Raw genomic sequence first — 21,415 nt, 5'->3', positions numbered from 1 at the left:
TTGTTCATTTCATTACTAAAATAACATGTTCATTACATTACTGCATTATAATAGCTAAACAAACAATCATCCTATCTCTCCACCTCCACACTAAACCAGTTTAGTCACAACAACACAACCAAATACTAACAAAACAGAAAACATAACAACAACAACTAAAAGCTTGCTGTCTGAATTGCCATTGCTGCAAATCATCTTCTTCCTGTCACCACTTAGGGCCTTGCATTTCAGTTTCAAAGTGTCGACCTTATTTAGCAGACATCTTCTTTGACCACTCATGTCATGAACCTCCCTCTTCAAAGAGTTGACTTCAGCCTTCATCAGTTTTTAGTCAAGCAAAAGTTGGTTGATCACATCTCTCTGCCAATATGTTCCATCATTAGTGTCAACCCATTCAAAACACTTGCACCCCCTTGTTTAAGTGTTAGGGTCATAGAATTTGTAAGCCCTAAATTTCCTCCCTGGGTTCTCCCTTGTCCAAGATGTCAACTTTGTAAAAGACAATCCACAATTGCATTTCTTCTGGTTTATGGGAGAGGAGTTATTCCAAGACATCTTCCTACCTGCAATAACCATAAACAAATGTCAATGTAACCCCTTATATTACACAATCTATTATACACATCATACTAAACCATACCTACTCACTGTGGTGGCTGCCCCCTATAATGAGGATAACCAGGGGGTGGCCACCTTCCATTTTGCTTCATCCTGTACTCCAAGATACAGTCAGTCAAGAAACCAGGGTCATCTGTGCTTCCAACATGTTTGGTATACATGTCCTTATTAGGTAATCTCATAATCATCTTGAACACATCACCATCATCTTCTAAAGTCCTATACTTCCCTTTGTAGATATATTGAAATGTGGGGTGCAAGAGGTCAACAGATCCTTCTACTGGATCTTCTATGTCACGAAGTTGATCTTCAAAATCTATTGTTGTATCCAACAAATTACTGTTGCCTATTCATATTCAATGTCAATAACAACACTCAAATACTTAAATCTCAAAATCACCTTATTCTCCTCCATTTATGCCACAAGAATTGCAACAACAAATAAACATAACAAGCTTACAGTAAGATCAAATCTACCATAACAGTACTGAATGAACCCACAATTAAACAAACACAAAACACAATCACACAAAGGTTATCTAACAATCAATCACAAAAATTATGAGAAACCCCAATTCATTACTACTTTGGACAAGAACCCTAATTAACATTTCACTACTTACCTAATTATTTCTGCTTCAATCAATCACCCTAAATCAGAACTAAATTGTTGTTCGAACAAGAATCCTAATTAACAAATCCCCCAAATTTCCCCAATTAAAGTGCGTAATATAACCACAAAAATGAGATTACCTGATGTGAATTCAACTTTCTGAATTTCTTGTGGATGCTTCTGCAATTAGGAGATGGCAAATCAGTGGAAATTTGGGAGAGAATGAAGTAGAAATGACTAATTGATTTAGGGGAAGAGTTTTATAAGAAAAAAATCGGGGAGGAATTCATTTAGAAACTAAAATATAGCTGTTATTAGCCGTTGACTGGGCCTCACACAATAGATTTCCACTAGATTCTCAAAATAAGTGGTAATTTGAATATTTATTTAATTTAAGGGTGATAATTTAAAATAAAATTTTTAGTCGGTGATTATTTTAAAAATGATTTTATTTTTGGGTGGTAATTTAAAAATTTTCCTTGAAATATTGATAAAGTCATTCGTTTACCTACTCTAACTGACTCCAGACAAAACATGTGCGAGTCGTGACTGGGTTTCCCAATCCAACTCGACGCTAAAAGAACAATTGCACTTTGTACCTGGTCTCCAGTACAAACTACATGACCTTGGTCTCACTTCCCAACACACAGATCTACGGCAACAAGTGTTCGGTGTTCATATCCTCATCAGAAAATCCCAAAAAAAAAAAAAAAAAAAAAAAAAAAAAAACTAACGACTTTACCTTTCCCGGCTTCCGAAGTATCAACGACGCGGTCAAAGGAGAGAGAAAATCATCACATCGTCAAAAACCTTCTGCCGACGATTCTATGGCGGCGGCAATCGGCGATCCTTCTTCTTCGTTGGATCTCTGATTTCTGCAATTTTCGCTAAATTCAATTGATTATCAACCTAACTTCCCTAATTTTACCTGAAAGAATCTTATTTAATTTTTTAGGTTTGATTTATTGATTAATTTGTAGGGTAATAATTTATTAATTTTCTTGTTATTTTATTGCGATCATGTTGATTAATTAGTGTTGGAAATTTGATTTTGCAGGTGAATTGAAGTTGTGAAAGATTTTGTTTCCTTTCAACTATGGAACAACTCGTCAACTTTATTATTCGGCCGCCAAGGTATGTTATGAAGTATTATGTTACTTTCTTTTTCTGTTTTAGTTGTGTAATTGTTGGAAAAGTTTGTATTGGTTAGATTTGCTTGTTTAATTTGATATTTGGTTCCCATTTTAAGTTTTGATTAATTCACTGAAACAAATTATTTAAACACTTTACTGATTAGGTAGAAATAATCAAATAAACCTTGATAATTTCGTCAAACTAGAATGTAATTTTAGCAGGGAAGCTGAATTTTAGGTAAGAATTAATGATATCTACCTTGATAATGTTGTAAATCATTGGCTTACCTTTTTGGGATTTTTTCAAATTGCAATAATAATCGAATTGCTATTTTTCTAAGTGTGGTCGAATATTGGATTACTAGCCTGAAGTATACAAATAATTTCTATTTGGGAGTTTATGTTTTTGTTTGCGGTTTGAAGTTTAAACTATCTACCTCGTGAATATTATGAGAATAAAGAAAGGGGGATTGTATTGAATAGTGAAGATATGTGCTGAAGGCTTGTTAGGATCCTCTTGTATAAATCAGGAAATCCACATGATCGGGAAATGCACGAAAAATATTTAAAATTCTGAAATGGACTTTTTTTACATTATATAATCCAATGTAGAAATTGGCGAATGGATCCCATATAGCTTGTTGACAATGTGCTTTAGTGCATTGCTACTTTCTATTCCTATTGCGTCTTAATCAATGGAGCATTTGTGAGTATTATTGAAATGAATACTATGAATTATCTGAGGGGATGGTGGTTTTTGTTCTAGACCCATTTATTACACATGTATAATATCTAGTGAGGGTGCATTTGTTTACTCTATTTTTTAAACATATTTGCTGAAAAATTCACAGAGCTAAAATATAAGAGATTATGGGACGAGGATCAGGCGTTGTCTGACCCTTGATTTGAATTCAAACAAATATTTTCTACATCGTAATATCAATATCAAATTTAAGACTTCCAAAATTTAACAGCAACATTATTTTTTTATAAATCCCAAGTAATTAGATTTTTGGTGGGTGAGTGGAGAAAGGTAGAGTGAGGATGGGAAAAGAGAATGCAGCTGCTGCCGTGTAATTAGAGGTGCTGAAGCATATAATTTTCTGCTGTACTGGTTGACAAAGACACATAGTGTGAAACTTGATCAAGTGTATTGTAAATTTCCACTAAACATTTGTTATGGAACTTAACCACAAAACGAAGTAGATTTGTGTGCTAGAAAGTTTGTGCTCTATAAATATCTATATGTGTTTGGTAGCATGAACAATAATTTGTGCAACATATAACATGTTTAACTTTGATGCAGAGCTGAATATAGCCCTGAGCACGACCTTTTAGATCAAGAGTTCATGCTAAAAGGAAAATGGTACCAGAGGAAGGATGTTGAGGTAATCTTTTGGTGTATGTCATTGTCATATGATACCGATATTGTACTATTTGTTTGGATGAACTGGCAACATTAATTTTTAAAGAACTAGATATATCGAGCCAATCAAAGCTGCAAATCAGACAAGTTGAAAATCCATTAGTCAGCGACATGGATCCATACAGAAGCCTTTTCCCTCCTTTCTCCCTAAAGAAATAATAATTTACATGGCACAGCTTCATGATGAGCAGCTTGCCTAGTTGAAGTTGACCCTTGATTGTTGTGGATGAGAAGTATGAGTGGAGTTTTGAGGCAAATTTCTAGTAGGGAATCTAAAATGTGGTGTTTCTTGATATTTTGTGGTGTTGTCTTCATGTGAGGAATTTCTGGCCTAGGTATAAGTGCTATGTATTGATTGAAGCACTATCTATGTGCATTAGCTTACTTAGGATGCATTGTCTTCTTAGTGATATGTTTAGCCTTTTAGTAATTTTAATAATGTTAGTTTTTAATTTTTATTTATTAAAAGAACTTTACATGCCATAGCTTGATTAACATTTAAAAACCCATCGAATAGCTAAAAAAAAAAAATATCCCTAGATATTGCTACACTAGGGAATATTCCTATGGTCTAAATAATGAGTACTAGTTTACTACAATACCAGCCATGTAGGATCTGATTGGGGAGGTTCCTACTTGTATAACAAATTTATGACGTTTTAACCGTTGAATTTTAGGAATGATTTTGAATTGAATATTGGAAAGAGGTTGGTGGTTTGTTTTTTCACCAAGAAAACTATTTTGTAAATCATAGTGTTTTGGGTATGATTTTGTAAATCAAAGTGTTTTGGGACTTGCCTAGAAATTTGAGGAAACCCTCATAATCTTATACATAAGTGCTCCAAAAATGTGTTAGTCTTTGTTGTGCGTTGCAATGGCCACTGCACAGGTGCATAACCTGAATAGCAGCCGCTGTTCTGAATTCAACTAGGCTAAACATTGTCTATCTTCATTAGCAGATTAAGAACAGCCGTGGGGATGTTCTTCAATGCAGTCATTATGCTCCCCTTGTGAAGCCTGATGGGAAGCTTCTACCATGTGTCATATATTGCCATGGCAACAGGTCAGTTGGAATACATGTTTAGAGTTTATCTACTTTATTTTGTAAAGAAGTAATCTATGTTTTATTGCGAGTGCACTTTGCTGATGTTCATCGATATGTCTGAAATCTGATTGATTGGGAGTTGTAATGATTTGATCCCTTACTTTTATCCGGATAAGAAGGTTTATGACTTATTAGGTATTACACTTTGTAGTTTGAACAGGATTTTTCCTTTTCTTCTACAACAACAGATGTTTTATGGAGTTAAAATCTATATTAGCAATGCTTGTTATATTTGAAACATACTCCTTAATTTAAAGAGAATTTAATGCAATTTATGTTACTTTTAGATGATGATACATAAGTATCTTTTTTCTCTTCTTCCACTTCATATGTGGGAATTTTGGATCTAAGAAAAATGTGATATACAACTTAAAATGATCAACAATAGGACTTGTAAAACTTCCTAAATTATCAATTTTTAATGTATTATCTAAGAGCATTAATATTAGATCAAACCTCAAGGAGGTTCTCTTTCACAACAAACCTCAATCCAACAGTAAAATAACCTATTCACAGGTTTATGTGCGGGTCCGACATGACAAATAAAGAAGCCAAAAAAAAAAAGTATAAAAAAATGTATGCATGCCGACCTTGCAAACAACAATTGGGCCTTAAAAATACACAAAAAACCTCATGACAAACACCTTATTGAATTTTTCTTCAAAAATTAAAACACCTTAATGTTATTGACCTATGTTCTATATAGCCCTTCACAACAATTATACCCTATTTTAACTCCATTTGCTTCTACTGAGACATTGAGAATTCTTTCTGGCATTGAAGCGATTTGATTCAAGTCCATGTCCATGTTATTTTATTTTATTTTGGGAAATTCTACATGTTTGACTTGATTTTCTATTTGGTGGAAACTTTTTTTTTGCCATAGTTTCTTGTGATTTGATTAACTCTATGTAGTGCTCATAATCCACTAAATGAGTTAACCTTTTGATTTATAGTTATTAAATCAATTAAATTACTAACCTACCCCTTGGCTAACACCACACCATCACCAAGCCCCACCACCTAAGCCACCATAGCCACTACTGCCACCCCAAAAACCCCATCCACGACCCGGAAAACCCTTGCGAAACCCCTACCCATCTTGAAAACCTAAACCACCACCCCCAAAAACTCAGACCACCTTCTCCAATCCCTCCACACATCCCAAAAACCCAGACCACCTCGCGAAACCCGCTTAAGGTTGTCCTGTTGGCTGCTCTCAAGCCATAGGTTATAGTTGGTGTTGTTGAGGCCAATTTTGCCTTTTTATTTATCGGAGGAATAGGCTTAAATGATTTTAACTTTGTAATTTGTTCTTCTTTCCATAAAAAGGCACTCGTACTTTATGAAATTCTCCTGGTCTTTACTTTATTATTTAATAAGTGATCTTATAATTGTTATGTTGCCATGTTCTGAAAATATCAGAGGGCATAGCTGCTTAAGTGTTCATGTCATGTTAACTTCATACTGACTTTAGTTCATGTCATGTCAATTGTATACCAGTGGGTGCAGGGCAGATGCCAGTGAAGCTGCTTTAATATTATTGCCCTTAAACATTACAGTTTTCACCTTGGACTTCTCAGGTTCTGGACTCTCTGGAGGGGAGCATGTAACTTTAGGGTGGAACGAGGCAAGTTTTCATATCTGTTTTAATAGGATTGAAAATATCGATAATTTTTGCTATTCTTTAAATGGACTTTACCCATACTAGGCTACTAGATAACTAGAATATGTGATGACAACTGATTCATCTGGAGCAACAATAATTGACATTTCTTGATTTCCCAAAGTTTAAAAGATGCATTTTTTTTAAAAAAAATCTAAAAGAATCGGTGATTTTCTATGTCAAAAAGAGTGATTTTGTTTACTGGTTGCTATTTTTATTTTATATATTGTTTAAACTTTGTATTCGAGGGTATCTTATTCTATTATTCTGAAACTTTTCCTCTCTGTATTGCAGAAAGATGACCTGAAAGCTGTCGTAGATTATTTACGATTAGATGGGAACGTATCTATGATTGGCTTGTGGGGCCGTTCAATGGGCGCAGTTACAAGGTTCCTATGTGTATTTTATTACTTAATTTCCTCTGTATTTTATCAAGTTCTTACCTGGACTTGTGCTTTGGATGAAGCCTTTTCTGTTGCTGTCCTGTTTTAAATTAAAAATTGTCAATGTTTTGCTTGTTGCTTTATCTAATAGTATGCTCTGTTCCTATAGCTTAATGTATGGAGCCGAGGATCCTTCAATTGCTGGAATGGTTCTTGACAGCCCCTTCTCAGACTTGGTTGACTTGATGATGGAGCTTGTGGATACCTATAAAGTCCGACTTCCTAAATTTACTGTGAGTGATATCTGTAATGAGTTGCAAGAAGTTCCTCCTTTATAGTTGCCTTGTAAGTTGTAACTGTAAATTGGCAATGAAGATGTTCTGCTATGTTAAGGAAAGATTCCAAACATTTGAGGGATTAGAGACTTTTTAAAACTCAGTGAACAAGATCCATTATGAAATGTTTGATGTAAGAACTTTAAAATTTGTGCATCGCCATGTAGCACATACATTTTTCATAAAACACTTGCTATCAAAGGAACTACTACTCATATGAATGTACTTAACTGATTCTGCCAAGTGTTAATGTTAAACTTCTGCTGAAGGATGTGTGCATTGTCTCTTTCTGTGACTATTGACATCTGTGCTGCCACTTTTAGTAAAATACATTATCATAATCAAATGATGTATTTATGTGTGCATGTGATGAACCGATGATATTACCAATACTGCTCTATTACCGTCTATATTATTGTAATTTCTTAGATTGACATTAACATTTATGTTTTTTCTTTAATAGGTAAAATTTGCCATCCAATGCATGCGAAGAGCAATCATGAAGAAAGCAAAATTTGACATTATGGACCTGAACACCATTAAGGTTCAATGTGCTTTCATTACATCGTAATTTGTTGCAATTTGACTCTTTTTTTTTTTTTTTTTTTTTTTATTTTTTTTATTTTTTTTTGCAATATAAATGTAAATTCTTTCTTCTACTAAATACAAAATCTACTGTGGTGTTAGTCTCTTGCATTGTTTAATAAATAACTCAAAATACTCCATTTGAATGAATAACCTTATTACCAGGAAAAAGGTACTACACTGCCTAACAGAATTTTGTGTATATAATGTTTGGAAACATTCAAGTGTCTTGCATGAAGGTAGATCTTTGCTGCATTATGTTAAATTACTTTCTTTGCTAGTTGCCTAAAAATCATTGCTAGGTGTCTATCTGGTCAATGCATTAGAAAGGGAGGTTGATTCATGAAGTGTTGGAGGACATTTTCTTTAATTTTTGTTCCTGTATTATAATTTAGATGTCCTAGTAGAAGAAGCTCTTTGACTTTGGTGCTGTTATGATTGATTTTGATAGGTTGCAAAGTCTTCCTTTGTTCCGGTGTTGTTTGGCCATGCAATTGACGATGATTTTATACAGCCTCACCATTCTGAACGCATACATGATGTTTACATGGTGAGTTTAATGTTTTTCTTCACTTTTAAGAAAGAAACTATCTAAAACCATTGATGGTTCATAATTGATCTTTAATTACTTTGAAAAATTCTTATATACTTCATCATAACTATGTATCTCTTACTCTTTGTATCTATTGGCTCAGTTGAAACATTTATGCGTGTGATACAGCTGAAGTTTTCCATGTGACGACAGTTTTGTGCTTTAGATAATTGTGAATAATTTTTTTTTTTACTGTGTATCTGTAAGCCTATATTTTTCACTATCATTTGTTGGGTCGGCGCTTCTATGAGCCTAGCTTTAAGCTTAGCTGGAATTTACTTTCTACCGTCATAATGCATATATCAAGGAAGCACTGAGTTACTGGGACTCATAGGAGGGAAGTGTATGTGATGACATGCATATCTGGGTACTAGATGCAAATATGCAATTAAGGAAATGTGTCAAATTCGGCAAATTTTCTGAGAGAACTTTATAGTAGAAAACTTGCAAGTCTTTAACTGTATATTGTTGACTATTTTTTATTTGACCAAGTTGGTGACACTTATTTTTTTATTGGCGGAGTATTTACTCCTTGACATGTTTTTGATGCTGCCAGAGATTCGATTTCCCTGTAATGTTGCCATATTTGTAGTGTCCTAGTTTCCTAGCTGGCAAGAACTACATGTGGAACAAACAAAATAATCAAGGAAATATCTGTGACAAAAAATGCTTTGTAGTTAGAACAACCAATATACTACAGAATAGAAAACTTGTTAGCAGTATAAAATGGTGACATCCAATTTTATTGTAACTTCAGTCTTCATTCTTGTTTCTTTAATTTGGTAAGGAGAGTTAAACTATCCATGTAAGGATATAATTATTGATCAGCTATTGTTTGCCTGCTACCATTTCATCCTAAAATATAGCTGTTCATATAATTCTGCGCTTATTAATCCTGTCAAGGGATTATCAAATGTACGTATATATTAAGAGTTTACCCTAAAGGTGTATTAGTTATGGTTGCCAGACTTAGGGTTGTTATGAATCTTGCGATAGTCTTAAGATTTGCTGCCATAGGATAAACATGCACTTGTACTATCTATTTCTTAATTAGAGCTATTTTTGACATCATTCTTCATCAAAAGTTTAATGTTGAAGTAAATCTGACAGGGAGACAAGAATTTTATAAAATTTGAGGGTGATCACAACTCTCCACGGCCTCAGTTTTACTTTGATTCCATAAGTATATTTTTCAATAATGTTTTGCAACCTCCAGAGGATGATGTTCCAGCAAGGTTATTTGATCCAGTGCATGAATATATTGACAAGGTAGATTTAAATTAATAACTATAAGTATTTGGATTTACACTAGTTTTGATACCAATTTAAATGGCTTAATAATCTTCAGGCTACTTGGAATGCATTGCATGGACTGGGATTCTCTGGTAGCAATTCCTCAGGTGGATCTAGAGGCATGCCTGTAGTAGCTTATATTCTTTATTTAAAATGGGTGCTAAACTTTTGATGTCTTAAATGCTAATTGTTCTGTAATTTATTATTATACTTTTGTTTATGTAGAACCTGCCAGGAGTAGCACTGGAGACGCTATTGAGCAGCTCAGATCTAAACGACCCATGAGCCGAATGGAGGTTAGCTTTGATAGATACCTCCGTATTAAATTGAGTAACAGCTGATATGAAGATGGAATTCCAGTGGGTGGGTCTTGAAATGCGTGATTTATGCATATCTATATCTAAACAGGAATTTGACATGCTGCTTGTCCCCATCCTATCACCTCCTCCCATTTAGTATTATGAATTTTTATTTTCAGAAAGGAAAAAAAAAACACCATTACAACCCCTCCTCTTCTCATACTCTTACCTTCAATCATCCAAAATTTGACATTTCACCACGAATAATATTTGATGAAGATTTTAATTGTTGACCCATTATTTCACCGCATCACTTGTATTTTGATATTCAGGCTGTGCTTTTATTCTTTTAATAATAGGCGAAAAAATAGCTCAGTGTGAAACATGTGTTTCAAAGTAATGGAACATCACTAAAGCATTGCTGCAAGCTTTATCTTTTTTACTGAATTTTTTTATGCATCATATATGGTTGATTTTATTTCAAATTTGAATGTTCTTAGGTACCCCCAACAATGGCTGGTGAAAATGAACAATCTGAGGCAAAGGTATATTGATTTATTTTGGCTGTGCACCTTAAAGTCGTAGTTGTTTCTTGCATTTTCCGTAGTTTCATTCTGGAGCATAACGTAGGGCAGCTGTTGAGAATCTTGGGGCAGGGGAGGTGAGTTCTCATTGTGTTATGTGGAAAAGAACTTTGTATGCCCCTGAACAAGCTGTACCTTTCTTGATGAAACATTGACCTTCGAACAGGAACATGAACCACAATTCACTCAGGTTCGATGAAATATAAAGATAGTTATGATCAGTGAATAGACTAAAACTAGTATCTTTAGTGTAAGATAACCATCTTTTGGTGCATTTTGTACTCTTCCATGTACCATTAAACCTCATTGGCCCACCTCATTAAGCTGATTCATTTTCTTAATATTTCTAAGTATGGTAAGTAGATACAAATTTCACAAGGTATTTTCTGGTCCTCCAAACTATCCACCAAATTTGTAATATATCAATATTTGGATACTAGAATTTCACCTGAAACTCTAGAATTGGGTAAATCTATTGTTTGATTGGTCTAATTCAATGAATGTTCTTAAAAGGACCCAAAATCAAAAGGTTTTGAAATGACATAATAACCTTGTCATTTGTAATTACCAGCCCACACCCTAACCACCCCCTTGGTCTCCTTTTCTCTCCATCCCCTTTATTATCTGCTAGGAATTAACTCAGAACAGAGAGAAGGGGAAGAAGATTAAGCAGAAAATTAGCTAAGTAACAGATATTTGTATTGATGATCAGAGTAATCAAACAATACAATCACTCTTCATTCGAGAGGAAGAGCAGCTCTCCAAGTTTGTTTACTTAATTATGATTTTCATACCCTCCTCCTCAAGCAAACCTCTATTAATACAATTAATCATAACAAACTGACTAGCTTAGGGAATAACAAACTAGGAAAAGGATTACAAAACTGGCCTCAAGGCTAACAAACTCATAACTGAATATTCCAGCTCATCCTTCACTTAGATGCTGCAGCTGATTTAGCTTTCCTGCGGGCATAAGTGAAATGTATCACAGGCCTGAGCTGCTCATTGGGCTGGTTCCTTGCATTATCCTCCATCATTATCATATCTTTTACCTTTAATATCGTCATTATTGTCATATCCTTGAAAAAACTCAATCTGTCACAGTGTCACACTATGAATCTATGATGTTATGATGAAGATGATGTGAAGCATAGTTTACGTAAAGAGAAATACAAGGGGTTGGGATTACAGAATTATTTGGTACTGAAATTCTAGATCTTAAAGTCCAGTATCGGATTCAAAACATTCAAAATAAAGATATTCAAATATTACCTAAAAAAAAAATCTATCTCTAGAAAGTCTTACTGCGTTTCCGGCTCGGGCACCTTGATACTCAGATACAAGTTTAGATAGAAGGCAACCATCAACAAACGTCAAAATTGTATCAATAATGCCCAAAACAAGCAAAACAAACACTTCAGTCCAAAAAACAAGCTCTACATACCTTTGTATCAATTCTTGTTGATAGTCACAGAGAGCTGCCTTCGTGTTTGTAACGAAAAATGAAAAGATCATAACTAGGGTTCTCTTAAGGGAACTAGGTAAAAAAAATGGCTAATGATTTTAGTTTTATTATTCCTCAGAACGTGAGAACTAAAACAGGCATTTGGAGGAAAGAGTTTGGGACTAGAAAATAAGTTGTGAAATTGTATCTAACAACAACAACAACAACAAAGCCTTAGTCCCAAAATGATTTGGGGTCGGCTAACATGAATCGTCATAAGGAATTGTACGATATAAAGAAAAGGACATAACAAAATATCATTTAAAAGAGTTTTATAAAAAAATAAAAAAAAGAATCAACTTATGAGTTGGACTAATTAGGTTAACCCGATAGGATATTCTTTTCTGCCTATCAACTTTTGATATTCACGTGTTTTCAAAGTTGCTCTCGTCAAGTTATTTGAGCGGCTTTACCATCCTATTGAATAAAAAAATGTTATATGTGCTTTATATTTGAATGTGCCCTGTTTCCTCAATATCTGCAAGTTGTTGTAGGCATTAGTTAAGTTTACAGAACCCCCCCCCCCCCCCCCCCCCCCCCCCAACTTCTTTTACAGTATGTTTGGATAACAATAGGGAAGGGAAAGGGAGGTACTATACATGGTTTTATAGGTAGTAAAGGCAGGTGATAGGAATGTGTGGACAAAGGTTTTATTTTTAAGTTTGTATACTGTAGTACTCGCTCTGTATAGTTGATGTTCCTGCCTTCCTGGTTTCCTTTGGGGTGATTTATAAATATGTTCTGTTGAATCTGTTACTTTAGCAAATTCTATTCCCTTGTTTAACCATAAAGAATAATTAATACCCAATATGTCCTCATATCTGCTACTCATGAGGCCACTTCCAGTTTTTTAAAATTTGAAAGAATAGCACAAGAAGTTACATTTTCTAAGATTCTAGAAGAGACAGTAACACATGGGAATTATGTTGGTTTATCCCCCAATATCACCTTGCAACATCACTATGAATTGGAGGGAGTATAGGTGATCAGTTTTTGTTTATTGATTTATAACATAATGTTATTCTAGTTGAAAATATATTATTTCTTTGATGGAAAATTGTACTGTTCTTATTGGGAAAATTTTCTGAGAGCCCCCCAAAATTTGGGATCATTTTGGTATAGTTGCAACTTTTGCAGCCTGAAATTAGTTGTGGGAGAGCCAGCGTAATTCAAATTATTGATTCAAAAATTCCTTTGTATTCCTTATTTGCGCTTTTGAATGTTTATCCCCTTTTTCTTCACGACAATTATATTTTTTATTGTTAAGTCTGTATTGTTGAAGAAGAACAAGAAGGAAAAAAGTAAAAGAGCCAAGGGAGAAAAAAGATGAAGGGGATGGGACAAAGGGAAAGGGAGGGAAATTAGATATCTAATGGAAGTATTAGTTAGGCTCTCTCTCTCTCTCTCTCTCTTCAAGGCTTTCATCAGTCACTTATAGTATACCTTTCCCTACCAGCTGATCCTTTTCAGTTAAAAATCCTTGCTATTTTTCACCATCAAATGCAGCTATGCTTCAATGCTTTTGGGTTCTTTATTTTTTATTTCCTTTTTAAAATTTTGGCCATAACCATAATTATTTCTCTTGCTAAAGTAATTTGTATTTTAGAGCTTTTACTTAATTCCCATTTTAAAAAAATCTTTATTCATGCTTGGCTCCAGGAAGAGGCAGCTGGAACCGAGTCATCTTCCTCAAGTTCTGGAATGATTAGCTTTGAATTAGCCAATGGTCAACCCTTTGGTCCTCACGTTCCAATTGCCATTGACGATGATCAATATGTAGAATACTCCCTTGACAACATGGCAGAATTTCCCCGTGATATGGAGGAAGAACAAAGGGTGAGTCAAGTTACTAATCTAAACATTCTGTTAACGTCTTCATATTGCTGCATTAATTTACTTGTGTACTGCTTGAATAGATGGTCATGGAAGCCATAGTTGAGTCTTTGAAGGACATGGGTACAAGTCAACCGCCGGAAAAGCCTCCCCCCTGTGCTGACTCCAATGTCATTGGATCTAACCAAGAAATTCCTAAACCATATACTCTCACAGATAAAGAATGTTGTGGACCATCCAAGTCAGATTCAACTTTCCTTTCATTAACAAATAGTGAGCCCCTGGCATCTCAGAGCACTGCATCTGAACGTCATCTAGACCATTCTTCCAGAATTCCATGTACTGAAAGGTCTGAAACGGAGAAAGCAAATAACGCACCTGCTCAAGATGCAGAGTCGTCTGGCAGGGAATCTGGTGATGGTACAAAAGCCACATTGACTGTTGAAAAAAATTCTTCAGGAAGTAGTATCATGGATGGGTTTTTCCGTAGATGGGATCGAAATTTCTTCAGAAGCACGCGGTAAAGATAACCTAGTTATGTTGTGGCTGTATACTCCCAATGGTTGTAACAAAGGCAGGCCAGACCAGACCAGATACAAGGGAACATATTAACAAAAGAGAGCACTATTTCTGTTTATTTGGGGTAATTTCTTACTGAGCTATTGGTCATGCTCTGTAGATTTGTTCCTGAAAGATAAAAAGAAAAGGTAATTGGTTAAGTGTGAATATTTGGTTCTTGGTAATGAAGATATCGGCAATTCTTTATTGTGCATAAAGTTTCCGGTTCTATTGTAAATCCGTGTTGCATATTTTTCATTTTCGCTGTTGTATATTTATATGTTTGTTCTTTTCTCGATATCGTAAGCTAATTTTAAGGAATGGTTGATGGTTTTTTATCCCTTGAAAGTTCTCCAAATACAGAAAATCAATTGTAGAGAGTAGAGACCCGACACTGACTAAATTCACCAAAGATTCAACAAACGAACTGGTCTCATAATTCGATAACTTTATATTCTATTTATTGTGGGTGATTCATAAACTTGCACGAACTCTAAGTGACCCGAAGGTTGCACACTACATGTACCATATATCCCTCAGTTTTTTTTAAAATATTTGCATCATTTTGATTTATTTATTTATTATTATTTTCTCTTATTAATGAATAAATGATTTTAGGCAATGTATCATTAGATTAGTTAAAATGTCAATTTTTTATAATATTTTTTTACTACTTTATTAAAAATAGACAATTAAAAATATCGATAGTCAAAGTAAAGTCCTGACAAGTAAATATTATCTTTACAAAATAAATTTTAAATTAGATAAAGTAAAAAAAAAAAAAAAACATTCAGATAAAATAGTAAGAAGTGGAGTTTGGCCCTCGCCCCCGGAGGATCCTCCCTCCGTTCCTGAAAGTTCGACTCACTTTGCATTTGCACGGTCTCCAATGAGTACTTTTGACCACTAATAACTTCGGCTATGTATAAGTAAAATTTTTAAAAGTTGATATTTGAAAAATTTATCATAGGGGAATCTAATATAAGATCAAACTTGTTAATTTATTTTGATTGTATAAATCATAAAATGTGGTCTAAGTTATTTTATTTTGACCACATAAATAGTAAGTGAGTCGAATTTTTAGAAACAGAGATATTATTAGTTTAGATAAATTAGTTTTAGACAAAATTAAATAAACCAAGCATAGCCTTAGAAAGACAAAATGTAATAAGTATCTTTTATATCCCTATTTGTTTGCCTTATTTTAATTTTTGGGATCAAACTTTAAAAATTTTGACCTCAAATTCTTACTAATCTATATGAAATAATACAGTCAATTGAAATTTAATTGTAGAAATCAAATTTTAATATCAAATTTTAATAATTATTGACATATTTAAAAGCATAAAAGTCAAATAGAACAAACAAATATTAATGTTGATAGTTCGTAATCAACTCTAAACTTTAACAAACAAGAGTTGAGCAAGAGCTACCCTAGGAGGGAGTATGTATTTAATATGTATGATAATGTATAACTTCGATGTAATATTTATTAATTTATTGATTTCAAATTTTTTTTGCCATATATAATATTTATATTTTTATTGTGATTTTGCTTAAATTTGATGTATAGGTTTCCATTTCACAATTATAAAAAGTTATGGGGTTAATTTGCTACAACTCTACAAGTAATAGACTAATAGTTGTGAGTGCTAATTGAGCGAGTAGATCACGAGTTAAGGGGTGCTTGACTCGATCAAAAACTTTTAACTAGTATATATGCTCCCTCGTGCTCGCTAAGCTCATTAGTACCTTGCGTGACTTCTGCTTGTTAATGTTTCAAATCGAGTCGAGTCGAATAACTCACGTTCTGCTCATAAAGGTTTTGATCCTTCTAAAATATAATTCGTATGTCTTTGTTTTTTTGGCCACTTTATATATGTTTTCCTTTTTATATATTATTAGAAGTTTACTACTTTATTTATTTATTGATAATATGCATTAACTTAAAGTGTCAAATTTCATTAATCATGGTAACTTTGTTTCAAAATTATCTATTAACTAACACTATAACAAAATATTGCTAACATCATATACCCCATACTATCCTACATGTCGTTTTCTTAGTAAACATTTCCCCTCTAATTTAATTTGTGATGTCATTATTTTTTTTATTTATTTTATCTTCACTTTATACGCATTACTTGGACTTGAATAATGCCAATATAATTTATTATTTATTTGTTAAATACGTTCAACTCAGGGTTAATGTCAGTCATGGTTTAACTTCACCTTTTCTTCCTATTTCATTAATATGCATCCGTTAATCATTTTCTTTTGACTATTTTAATTATTAATTGTAATTTGTATATAATGTAGCTTATTTATATTCCTAAATGTAAATTATTTTAATATCTAAATCTAATATTTTTTATATCAGTACTACATTACAAAATTTTTTTGAAAAATAATAATTTTAACCTTCATCGCACATAGATAACCAAGTGTATTAATAAAATATACACAAACTATTGGGTCAGTCCTGCCTGACCAATAGTTGTGTCAGTCGCGCGGGATTGTTGGCCCGACATTGTTTTGTTCAGCCTAGCAACTTTATTAATGATGTTCAGCCCAATTTCTTTCAATGTTTTGTTTGTCCAGTCCAATATCTCTCAACGTTTATATTTCCTCTTTCTTCTATTTTTCCAAAATAAACCGCCATTAATTTGAAGTTGAGAATAGTTTGTGTTTGAAGTTTCTCTATTTTCCTTCTTCTTCGTTTTCTCTTCAGTCTTCTTCGATTTATATTCTCTGCATTTTGTCATTGTTGTTTTCTCATTGTTCTTCATTTTTTCTTCGTTTTATGAAATATTTTAATCGTACTTATTATCGTCGTAAATCAACGATGAGGTCGAAGAATCCTAATAAACCTCTGTTAACTGCCGAAGATATTGGTTCTTCAAAGTCGAATTCTGCTTCTAGGTATACATTTGATCGTTTTTTTGTTGATTGTTTTCCTTTTAATTTAGGTTTTGCAGTTGAATTCTGCTTCTGATGATATTTATTGTTGATCTTGTTATACTTGCTTATCATTGATGATTATGTTAATTTTGATGATTTTAGTTTTTGTTTTACTGGAATTTACTTCTTTGATTGTTTATAATTGTTGTTTAATTTCTTTTTTTGTGTTTGTTTTAAATTTTTTTAGGTTTTTAGTTCAATTACAACGTCATCTATTATTTTGTGTTTAAAATTTCATTGTTGATTTGCAGAAAATCGCCAAAGAAATTGACGAAGAGAAAGTTAACTGCCGAAACTAGGTTTGTTTTGTCGTTGGTGTAATATATGTTTTGTTTTAAATTATATCTTCTAATTGTTCAGTAATATCCTCTATTGCTTTTTTTGATGTCTTATATTTATTATGTGTATAATATCTTGTTTTGCTTTACTGTTGTTTTACATTTTAATGAGTTCATTTTGTGTTTGTTGTTGATATCCTATATTACTATATGATTTCATTTATTGCTGGACATTGTATCCTTTATTGGTGTAGATATATCTTCTGATACTTTGATTGATGTTTTTCATTCTTTTGATGATGTCCTTTGTTGCATTAACTGATGTCCTTTATTTTGTTGTCGATTTCCTCTATATTATATTTATTATCTGTTTGATATCTTTTTTTCGTTTGCTGTTGTCTTACTTTTTTATGAGTTCTTTTTGTGTTTGTTGTTGATATCCTATATTGTTTTATGATTTCGTTTATTGTTGTAGATATATCTTCTGATACTTTGATTGATGTTTTACATTCTCTTGAAGATGTGCTTTGTTTTAGTTAATGATGTCCTTTATTTTGCTTATGATTTCCTCTTATTTAATTTATTGATGATGTTTTATTTTTTTTGTTATGATGTCTACTTTTACTTTGTTGATGTCCTGTAAATGTTTACATAATTTCTTCTATTGTCTTGTTGATATCTGTTATCTTATTCACTATATTTTGTATTTCCTCTATTGTATATTGTTTTGATGATTTCCTCTATTGTTAGACATTATATCTTTTATTGGTGAAGTTGATATATATTGTAATACTTTGACTGCTGTTTTGTATTTTTTGATGATTTCCTTTTTTGTATAAATGATTTCCTCTATTCTGTTGATGATGTCCTGTACTCTATTGATGATTTGTTGAACTTTATATTTTTATATTTTCCTGTATTTCTTTATCTAATTTATGTTATCCTATATTCTGCCATTTATGTGCTCTATTTTATATATGATTTCCTTGTTTGTATTAATTATTTCTTATAGTTTATTTTATATATTGTATTGTATTATTATCCCTAACACTGTAATTTATATTTCAGAAAACAAGTCAAACTATCTTCTGTGAAAAAAGTTAAATTTGATGTTGCAATTCCCCAAAGAAGAAAGAAGGTTGAAAAACAACATTTTGATTTGAGGTATTATATTTGTAAAAGATTATTAAGTGTATTTTGTTATATCTTTTTTCCTTGTCTAATATTTTTCTTGTTTTTTTTATGTTGTTCCAGTGACATAACTATAGATGATATGAGAGATATTACAATTTCTAGTCAATCTAGTGCACATTCAATGACATATTTTATAAGTCTTTTATCTAATAAACAAAAGTGTGATGTTGAAGAGATTGGGTTTGGTGGACTTTTGTATATGAACTTTTCTAGAGATCTAAACAGATCTTTGTAACAGCCTCTTGTTTTGAATTATAATCCTACAGCAAAAGTTTTGTTGGTTGGTGATCAGAAGATTTCTTTTAACAGTGCTGATTTACACAATGTTCTTGGTATTCCTCACACTGGTAATGCAATTATTGAGTTGTCAAAAAAGAAGGTAGGTGAAAATCCAGATAAGGATATAATCAAGGAATGGAGAGATTATTTTGGTTTAGACAATGATGGGGATGCTGGAGTTGTGAAGCCTCGGAAGAAGAAATTTATTTTTTTTATCTGGAACAGCTCCTTTAAAAGGTGAAAAAGTTGGTGAAAAAGGTATTAATTTCCTTTATTCTGTGATATTATATCTTTTATTGCTTTACTGATATCCTTTATTATGTTATTCATGTTCTCTATTGTTTTAATAATATTTTTTTAATGTATACTAATGTAATTATTTTTTGTATGTCTAGCTCCTATATCTTCTGAGACAGAGAAGAAGTCTTCTGAAGATATATCTGAAGAGGAGGTTGGTGCTCCTAAATCTGTTGGCAAAAAGAGATATATTCCTTTGGAGGTTTTTAAGGCAAAATTTGAGGCTTTAAAGGATGGTGGAGATGAGTTTAAGAGACTCTTTGTGGTTTATGCATTGACTAATTTTCTAGCACCTTATGGTGACAAGTCTCTTAACATTAGTTGTGTTAAATCTTTGAGAGATGTTAATAAAATCAAAGATTTTGACTGCTGTGGTTATATTATAAGGGAAATGTGCAGTTCTATAGAGGATTTTCAAAAGTTTTTGTTTGAAAAGAAAAAACAGCCCACAATTGGTACTAAGCATTTGAAGAAGATTGGTGGGTGTTTGCTAGCATTATTGATTGGATTTGTTCAAAAAGTGCATTTTGGAGAACATGCAGAAGTTAATTTCCTTTTATAAGAAATTGGGATTCAGATTCATTGAATGCTCGAGTGAAAGCACAAAGTAAAAGTCCATCTCAATTTGGTAGTGGTATAGTCTTACCAGATATTGCTGTTTCTAGCATAGTGATTGCTGAATCTTCAAAGGTTGATAAATCTTCAAAGGAACCTGAACAACTTCAGAAGGAAGTGCCTTTAAGTCTTGAATATAAAACTGATGTTGAAGTTGTTAGTGATGATTCTGATATGTTTGTGAAATATAAGATTCTTAAAGGTTTTCCTTCTGACAAAGAAATTCAATCTATGGATATATCAGTAAGTTTTTTTTTTCCTTATCTATTATATGTTTATAATATTTTTATATCCTTTGTTTTATGCATTATATCCTGTATACCTATTTTTATATCCTATGCATTTTAAACGATATCCTCAATGTTATGAATTTTATCCTACACCTCTTGTTTCATTTCCTTAAATGTTTTTATATCTTGTATCATATATACTTTATCCTTGATTTTGTTATTGATATCATATGCCTTCTTTACTATTTTTATTATTCTTATTATCATGTCCTGTAATGACTTAAATGATATCCTCTTTGGTGTTTATTATATCCTGTATACTCATCTTGATATCATATGCAATATAAATGATATCCTAAATTTTATGAATTGTATTCTGTATCATATATACAATATATTTCATGTTGTTAATGATATCATATCTTCTTTACCATTTACATTTTTTTTATTATCTTATCCTGGTATGATTTAATTATCTCCTTTGTGGTGTTTATTATATCTTGTGTTAATGTATTATATCCTTTATACTTAATTTGATATGTTATGCTTTTAAATTGATATCCTCAACTTTATGAATTGTATCCTACATCTCTTGTTTCATTTCCTTAAATGTTTTTATAATTTTTTTTATATCTTGTATTATATACACTTTATCCTTGATGTTGTTATTTATATCCTATGCCTTCTTCAGCATTTATATTATTCTTATTATCATTGTTATGATTTAATGATATCCTTTGTGGTGTTATTTTTATCTATTATTGCATTATATCCTATATGCTTTTTTTTTATATCCTCTGTATTTAGAATGATATCCTAAATTTTATGAATTATATCCAACACTTTTTGTTTAATTCCCTTATATTTTAAAATAATTTCTTTATTTCTTGATTAATATCCTGTATTGATATTATAATATCCTTGTTATATTTATAGATATCCTATGTGTTATTTATTATGTTTGGTATAATCATTTCGACATCCTTTATTAGTTAAATGATATCCTTAATTCTATGAATTTTGTTCTAAGATCA

At 32.2% G+C, this 21,415-nt stretch overlaps 1 protein-coding gene across 4 annotated transcripts; it reads left to right on the top strand.

Annotated features, from left to right (window-relative positions):
• Positions 1–1,904: 1,904 nt before the first annotated feature.
• On the top strand, positions 1,905–14,865 carry LOC145591602 (uncharacterized). 4 transcript variants are annotated; one of them, XM_081648110.1, is made up of 15 exons: positions 1,905–2,186; positions 2,289–2,365; positions 3,671–3,752; positions 4,750–4,853; positions 6,399–6,525; positions 6,856–6,950; positions 7,114–7,237; positions 7,743–7,823; positions 8,316–8,414; positions 9,567–9,725; positions 9,805–9,868; positions 9,975–10,045; positions 10,549–10,593; positions 13,796–13,972; positions 14,053–14,865. In XM_081648110.1, exons 2-15 carry the CDS (start codon positions 2,328–2,330, stop codon positions 14,491–14,493), a joined length of 1,707 nt encoding a protein of 568 aa, XP_081504236.1. In that variant the 5' UTR covers positions 1,905–2,186; positions 2,289–2,327; the 3' UTR covers positions 14,494–14,865. The 4 variants fall into 4 exon arrangements, with proteins under 4 accessions (XP_081504236.1, XP_081504237.1, XP_081504235.1 ...); XM_081648111.1 differs by having other exon boundaries at positions 4,747–4,853; positions 9,805–9,856; XM_081648109.1 differs by having other exon boundaries at positions 4,747–4,853.
• Positions 14,866–21,415: the final 6,550 nt, after the last annotated feature.

The sequence above is a fragment of the Chenopodium album genome, chromosome 18 (genome assembly GCF_948465745.1).
Source record: "Chenopodium album chromosome 18, dcCheAlbu1.1, whole genome shotgun sequence".
Taxonomy (NCBI): domain Eukaryota; kingdom Viridiplantae; phylum Streptophyta; class Magnoliopsida; order Caryophyllales; family Amaranthaceae; genus Chenopodium; species Chenopodium album.
Note: the sequence above shows the minus strand (reverse complement) of the source record. Positions and strands in the feature narration are given on the sequence as shown.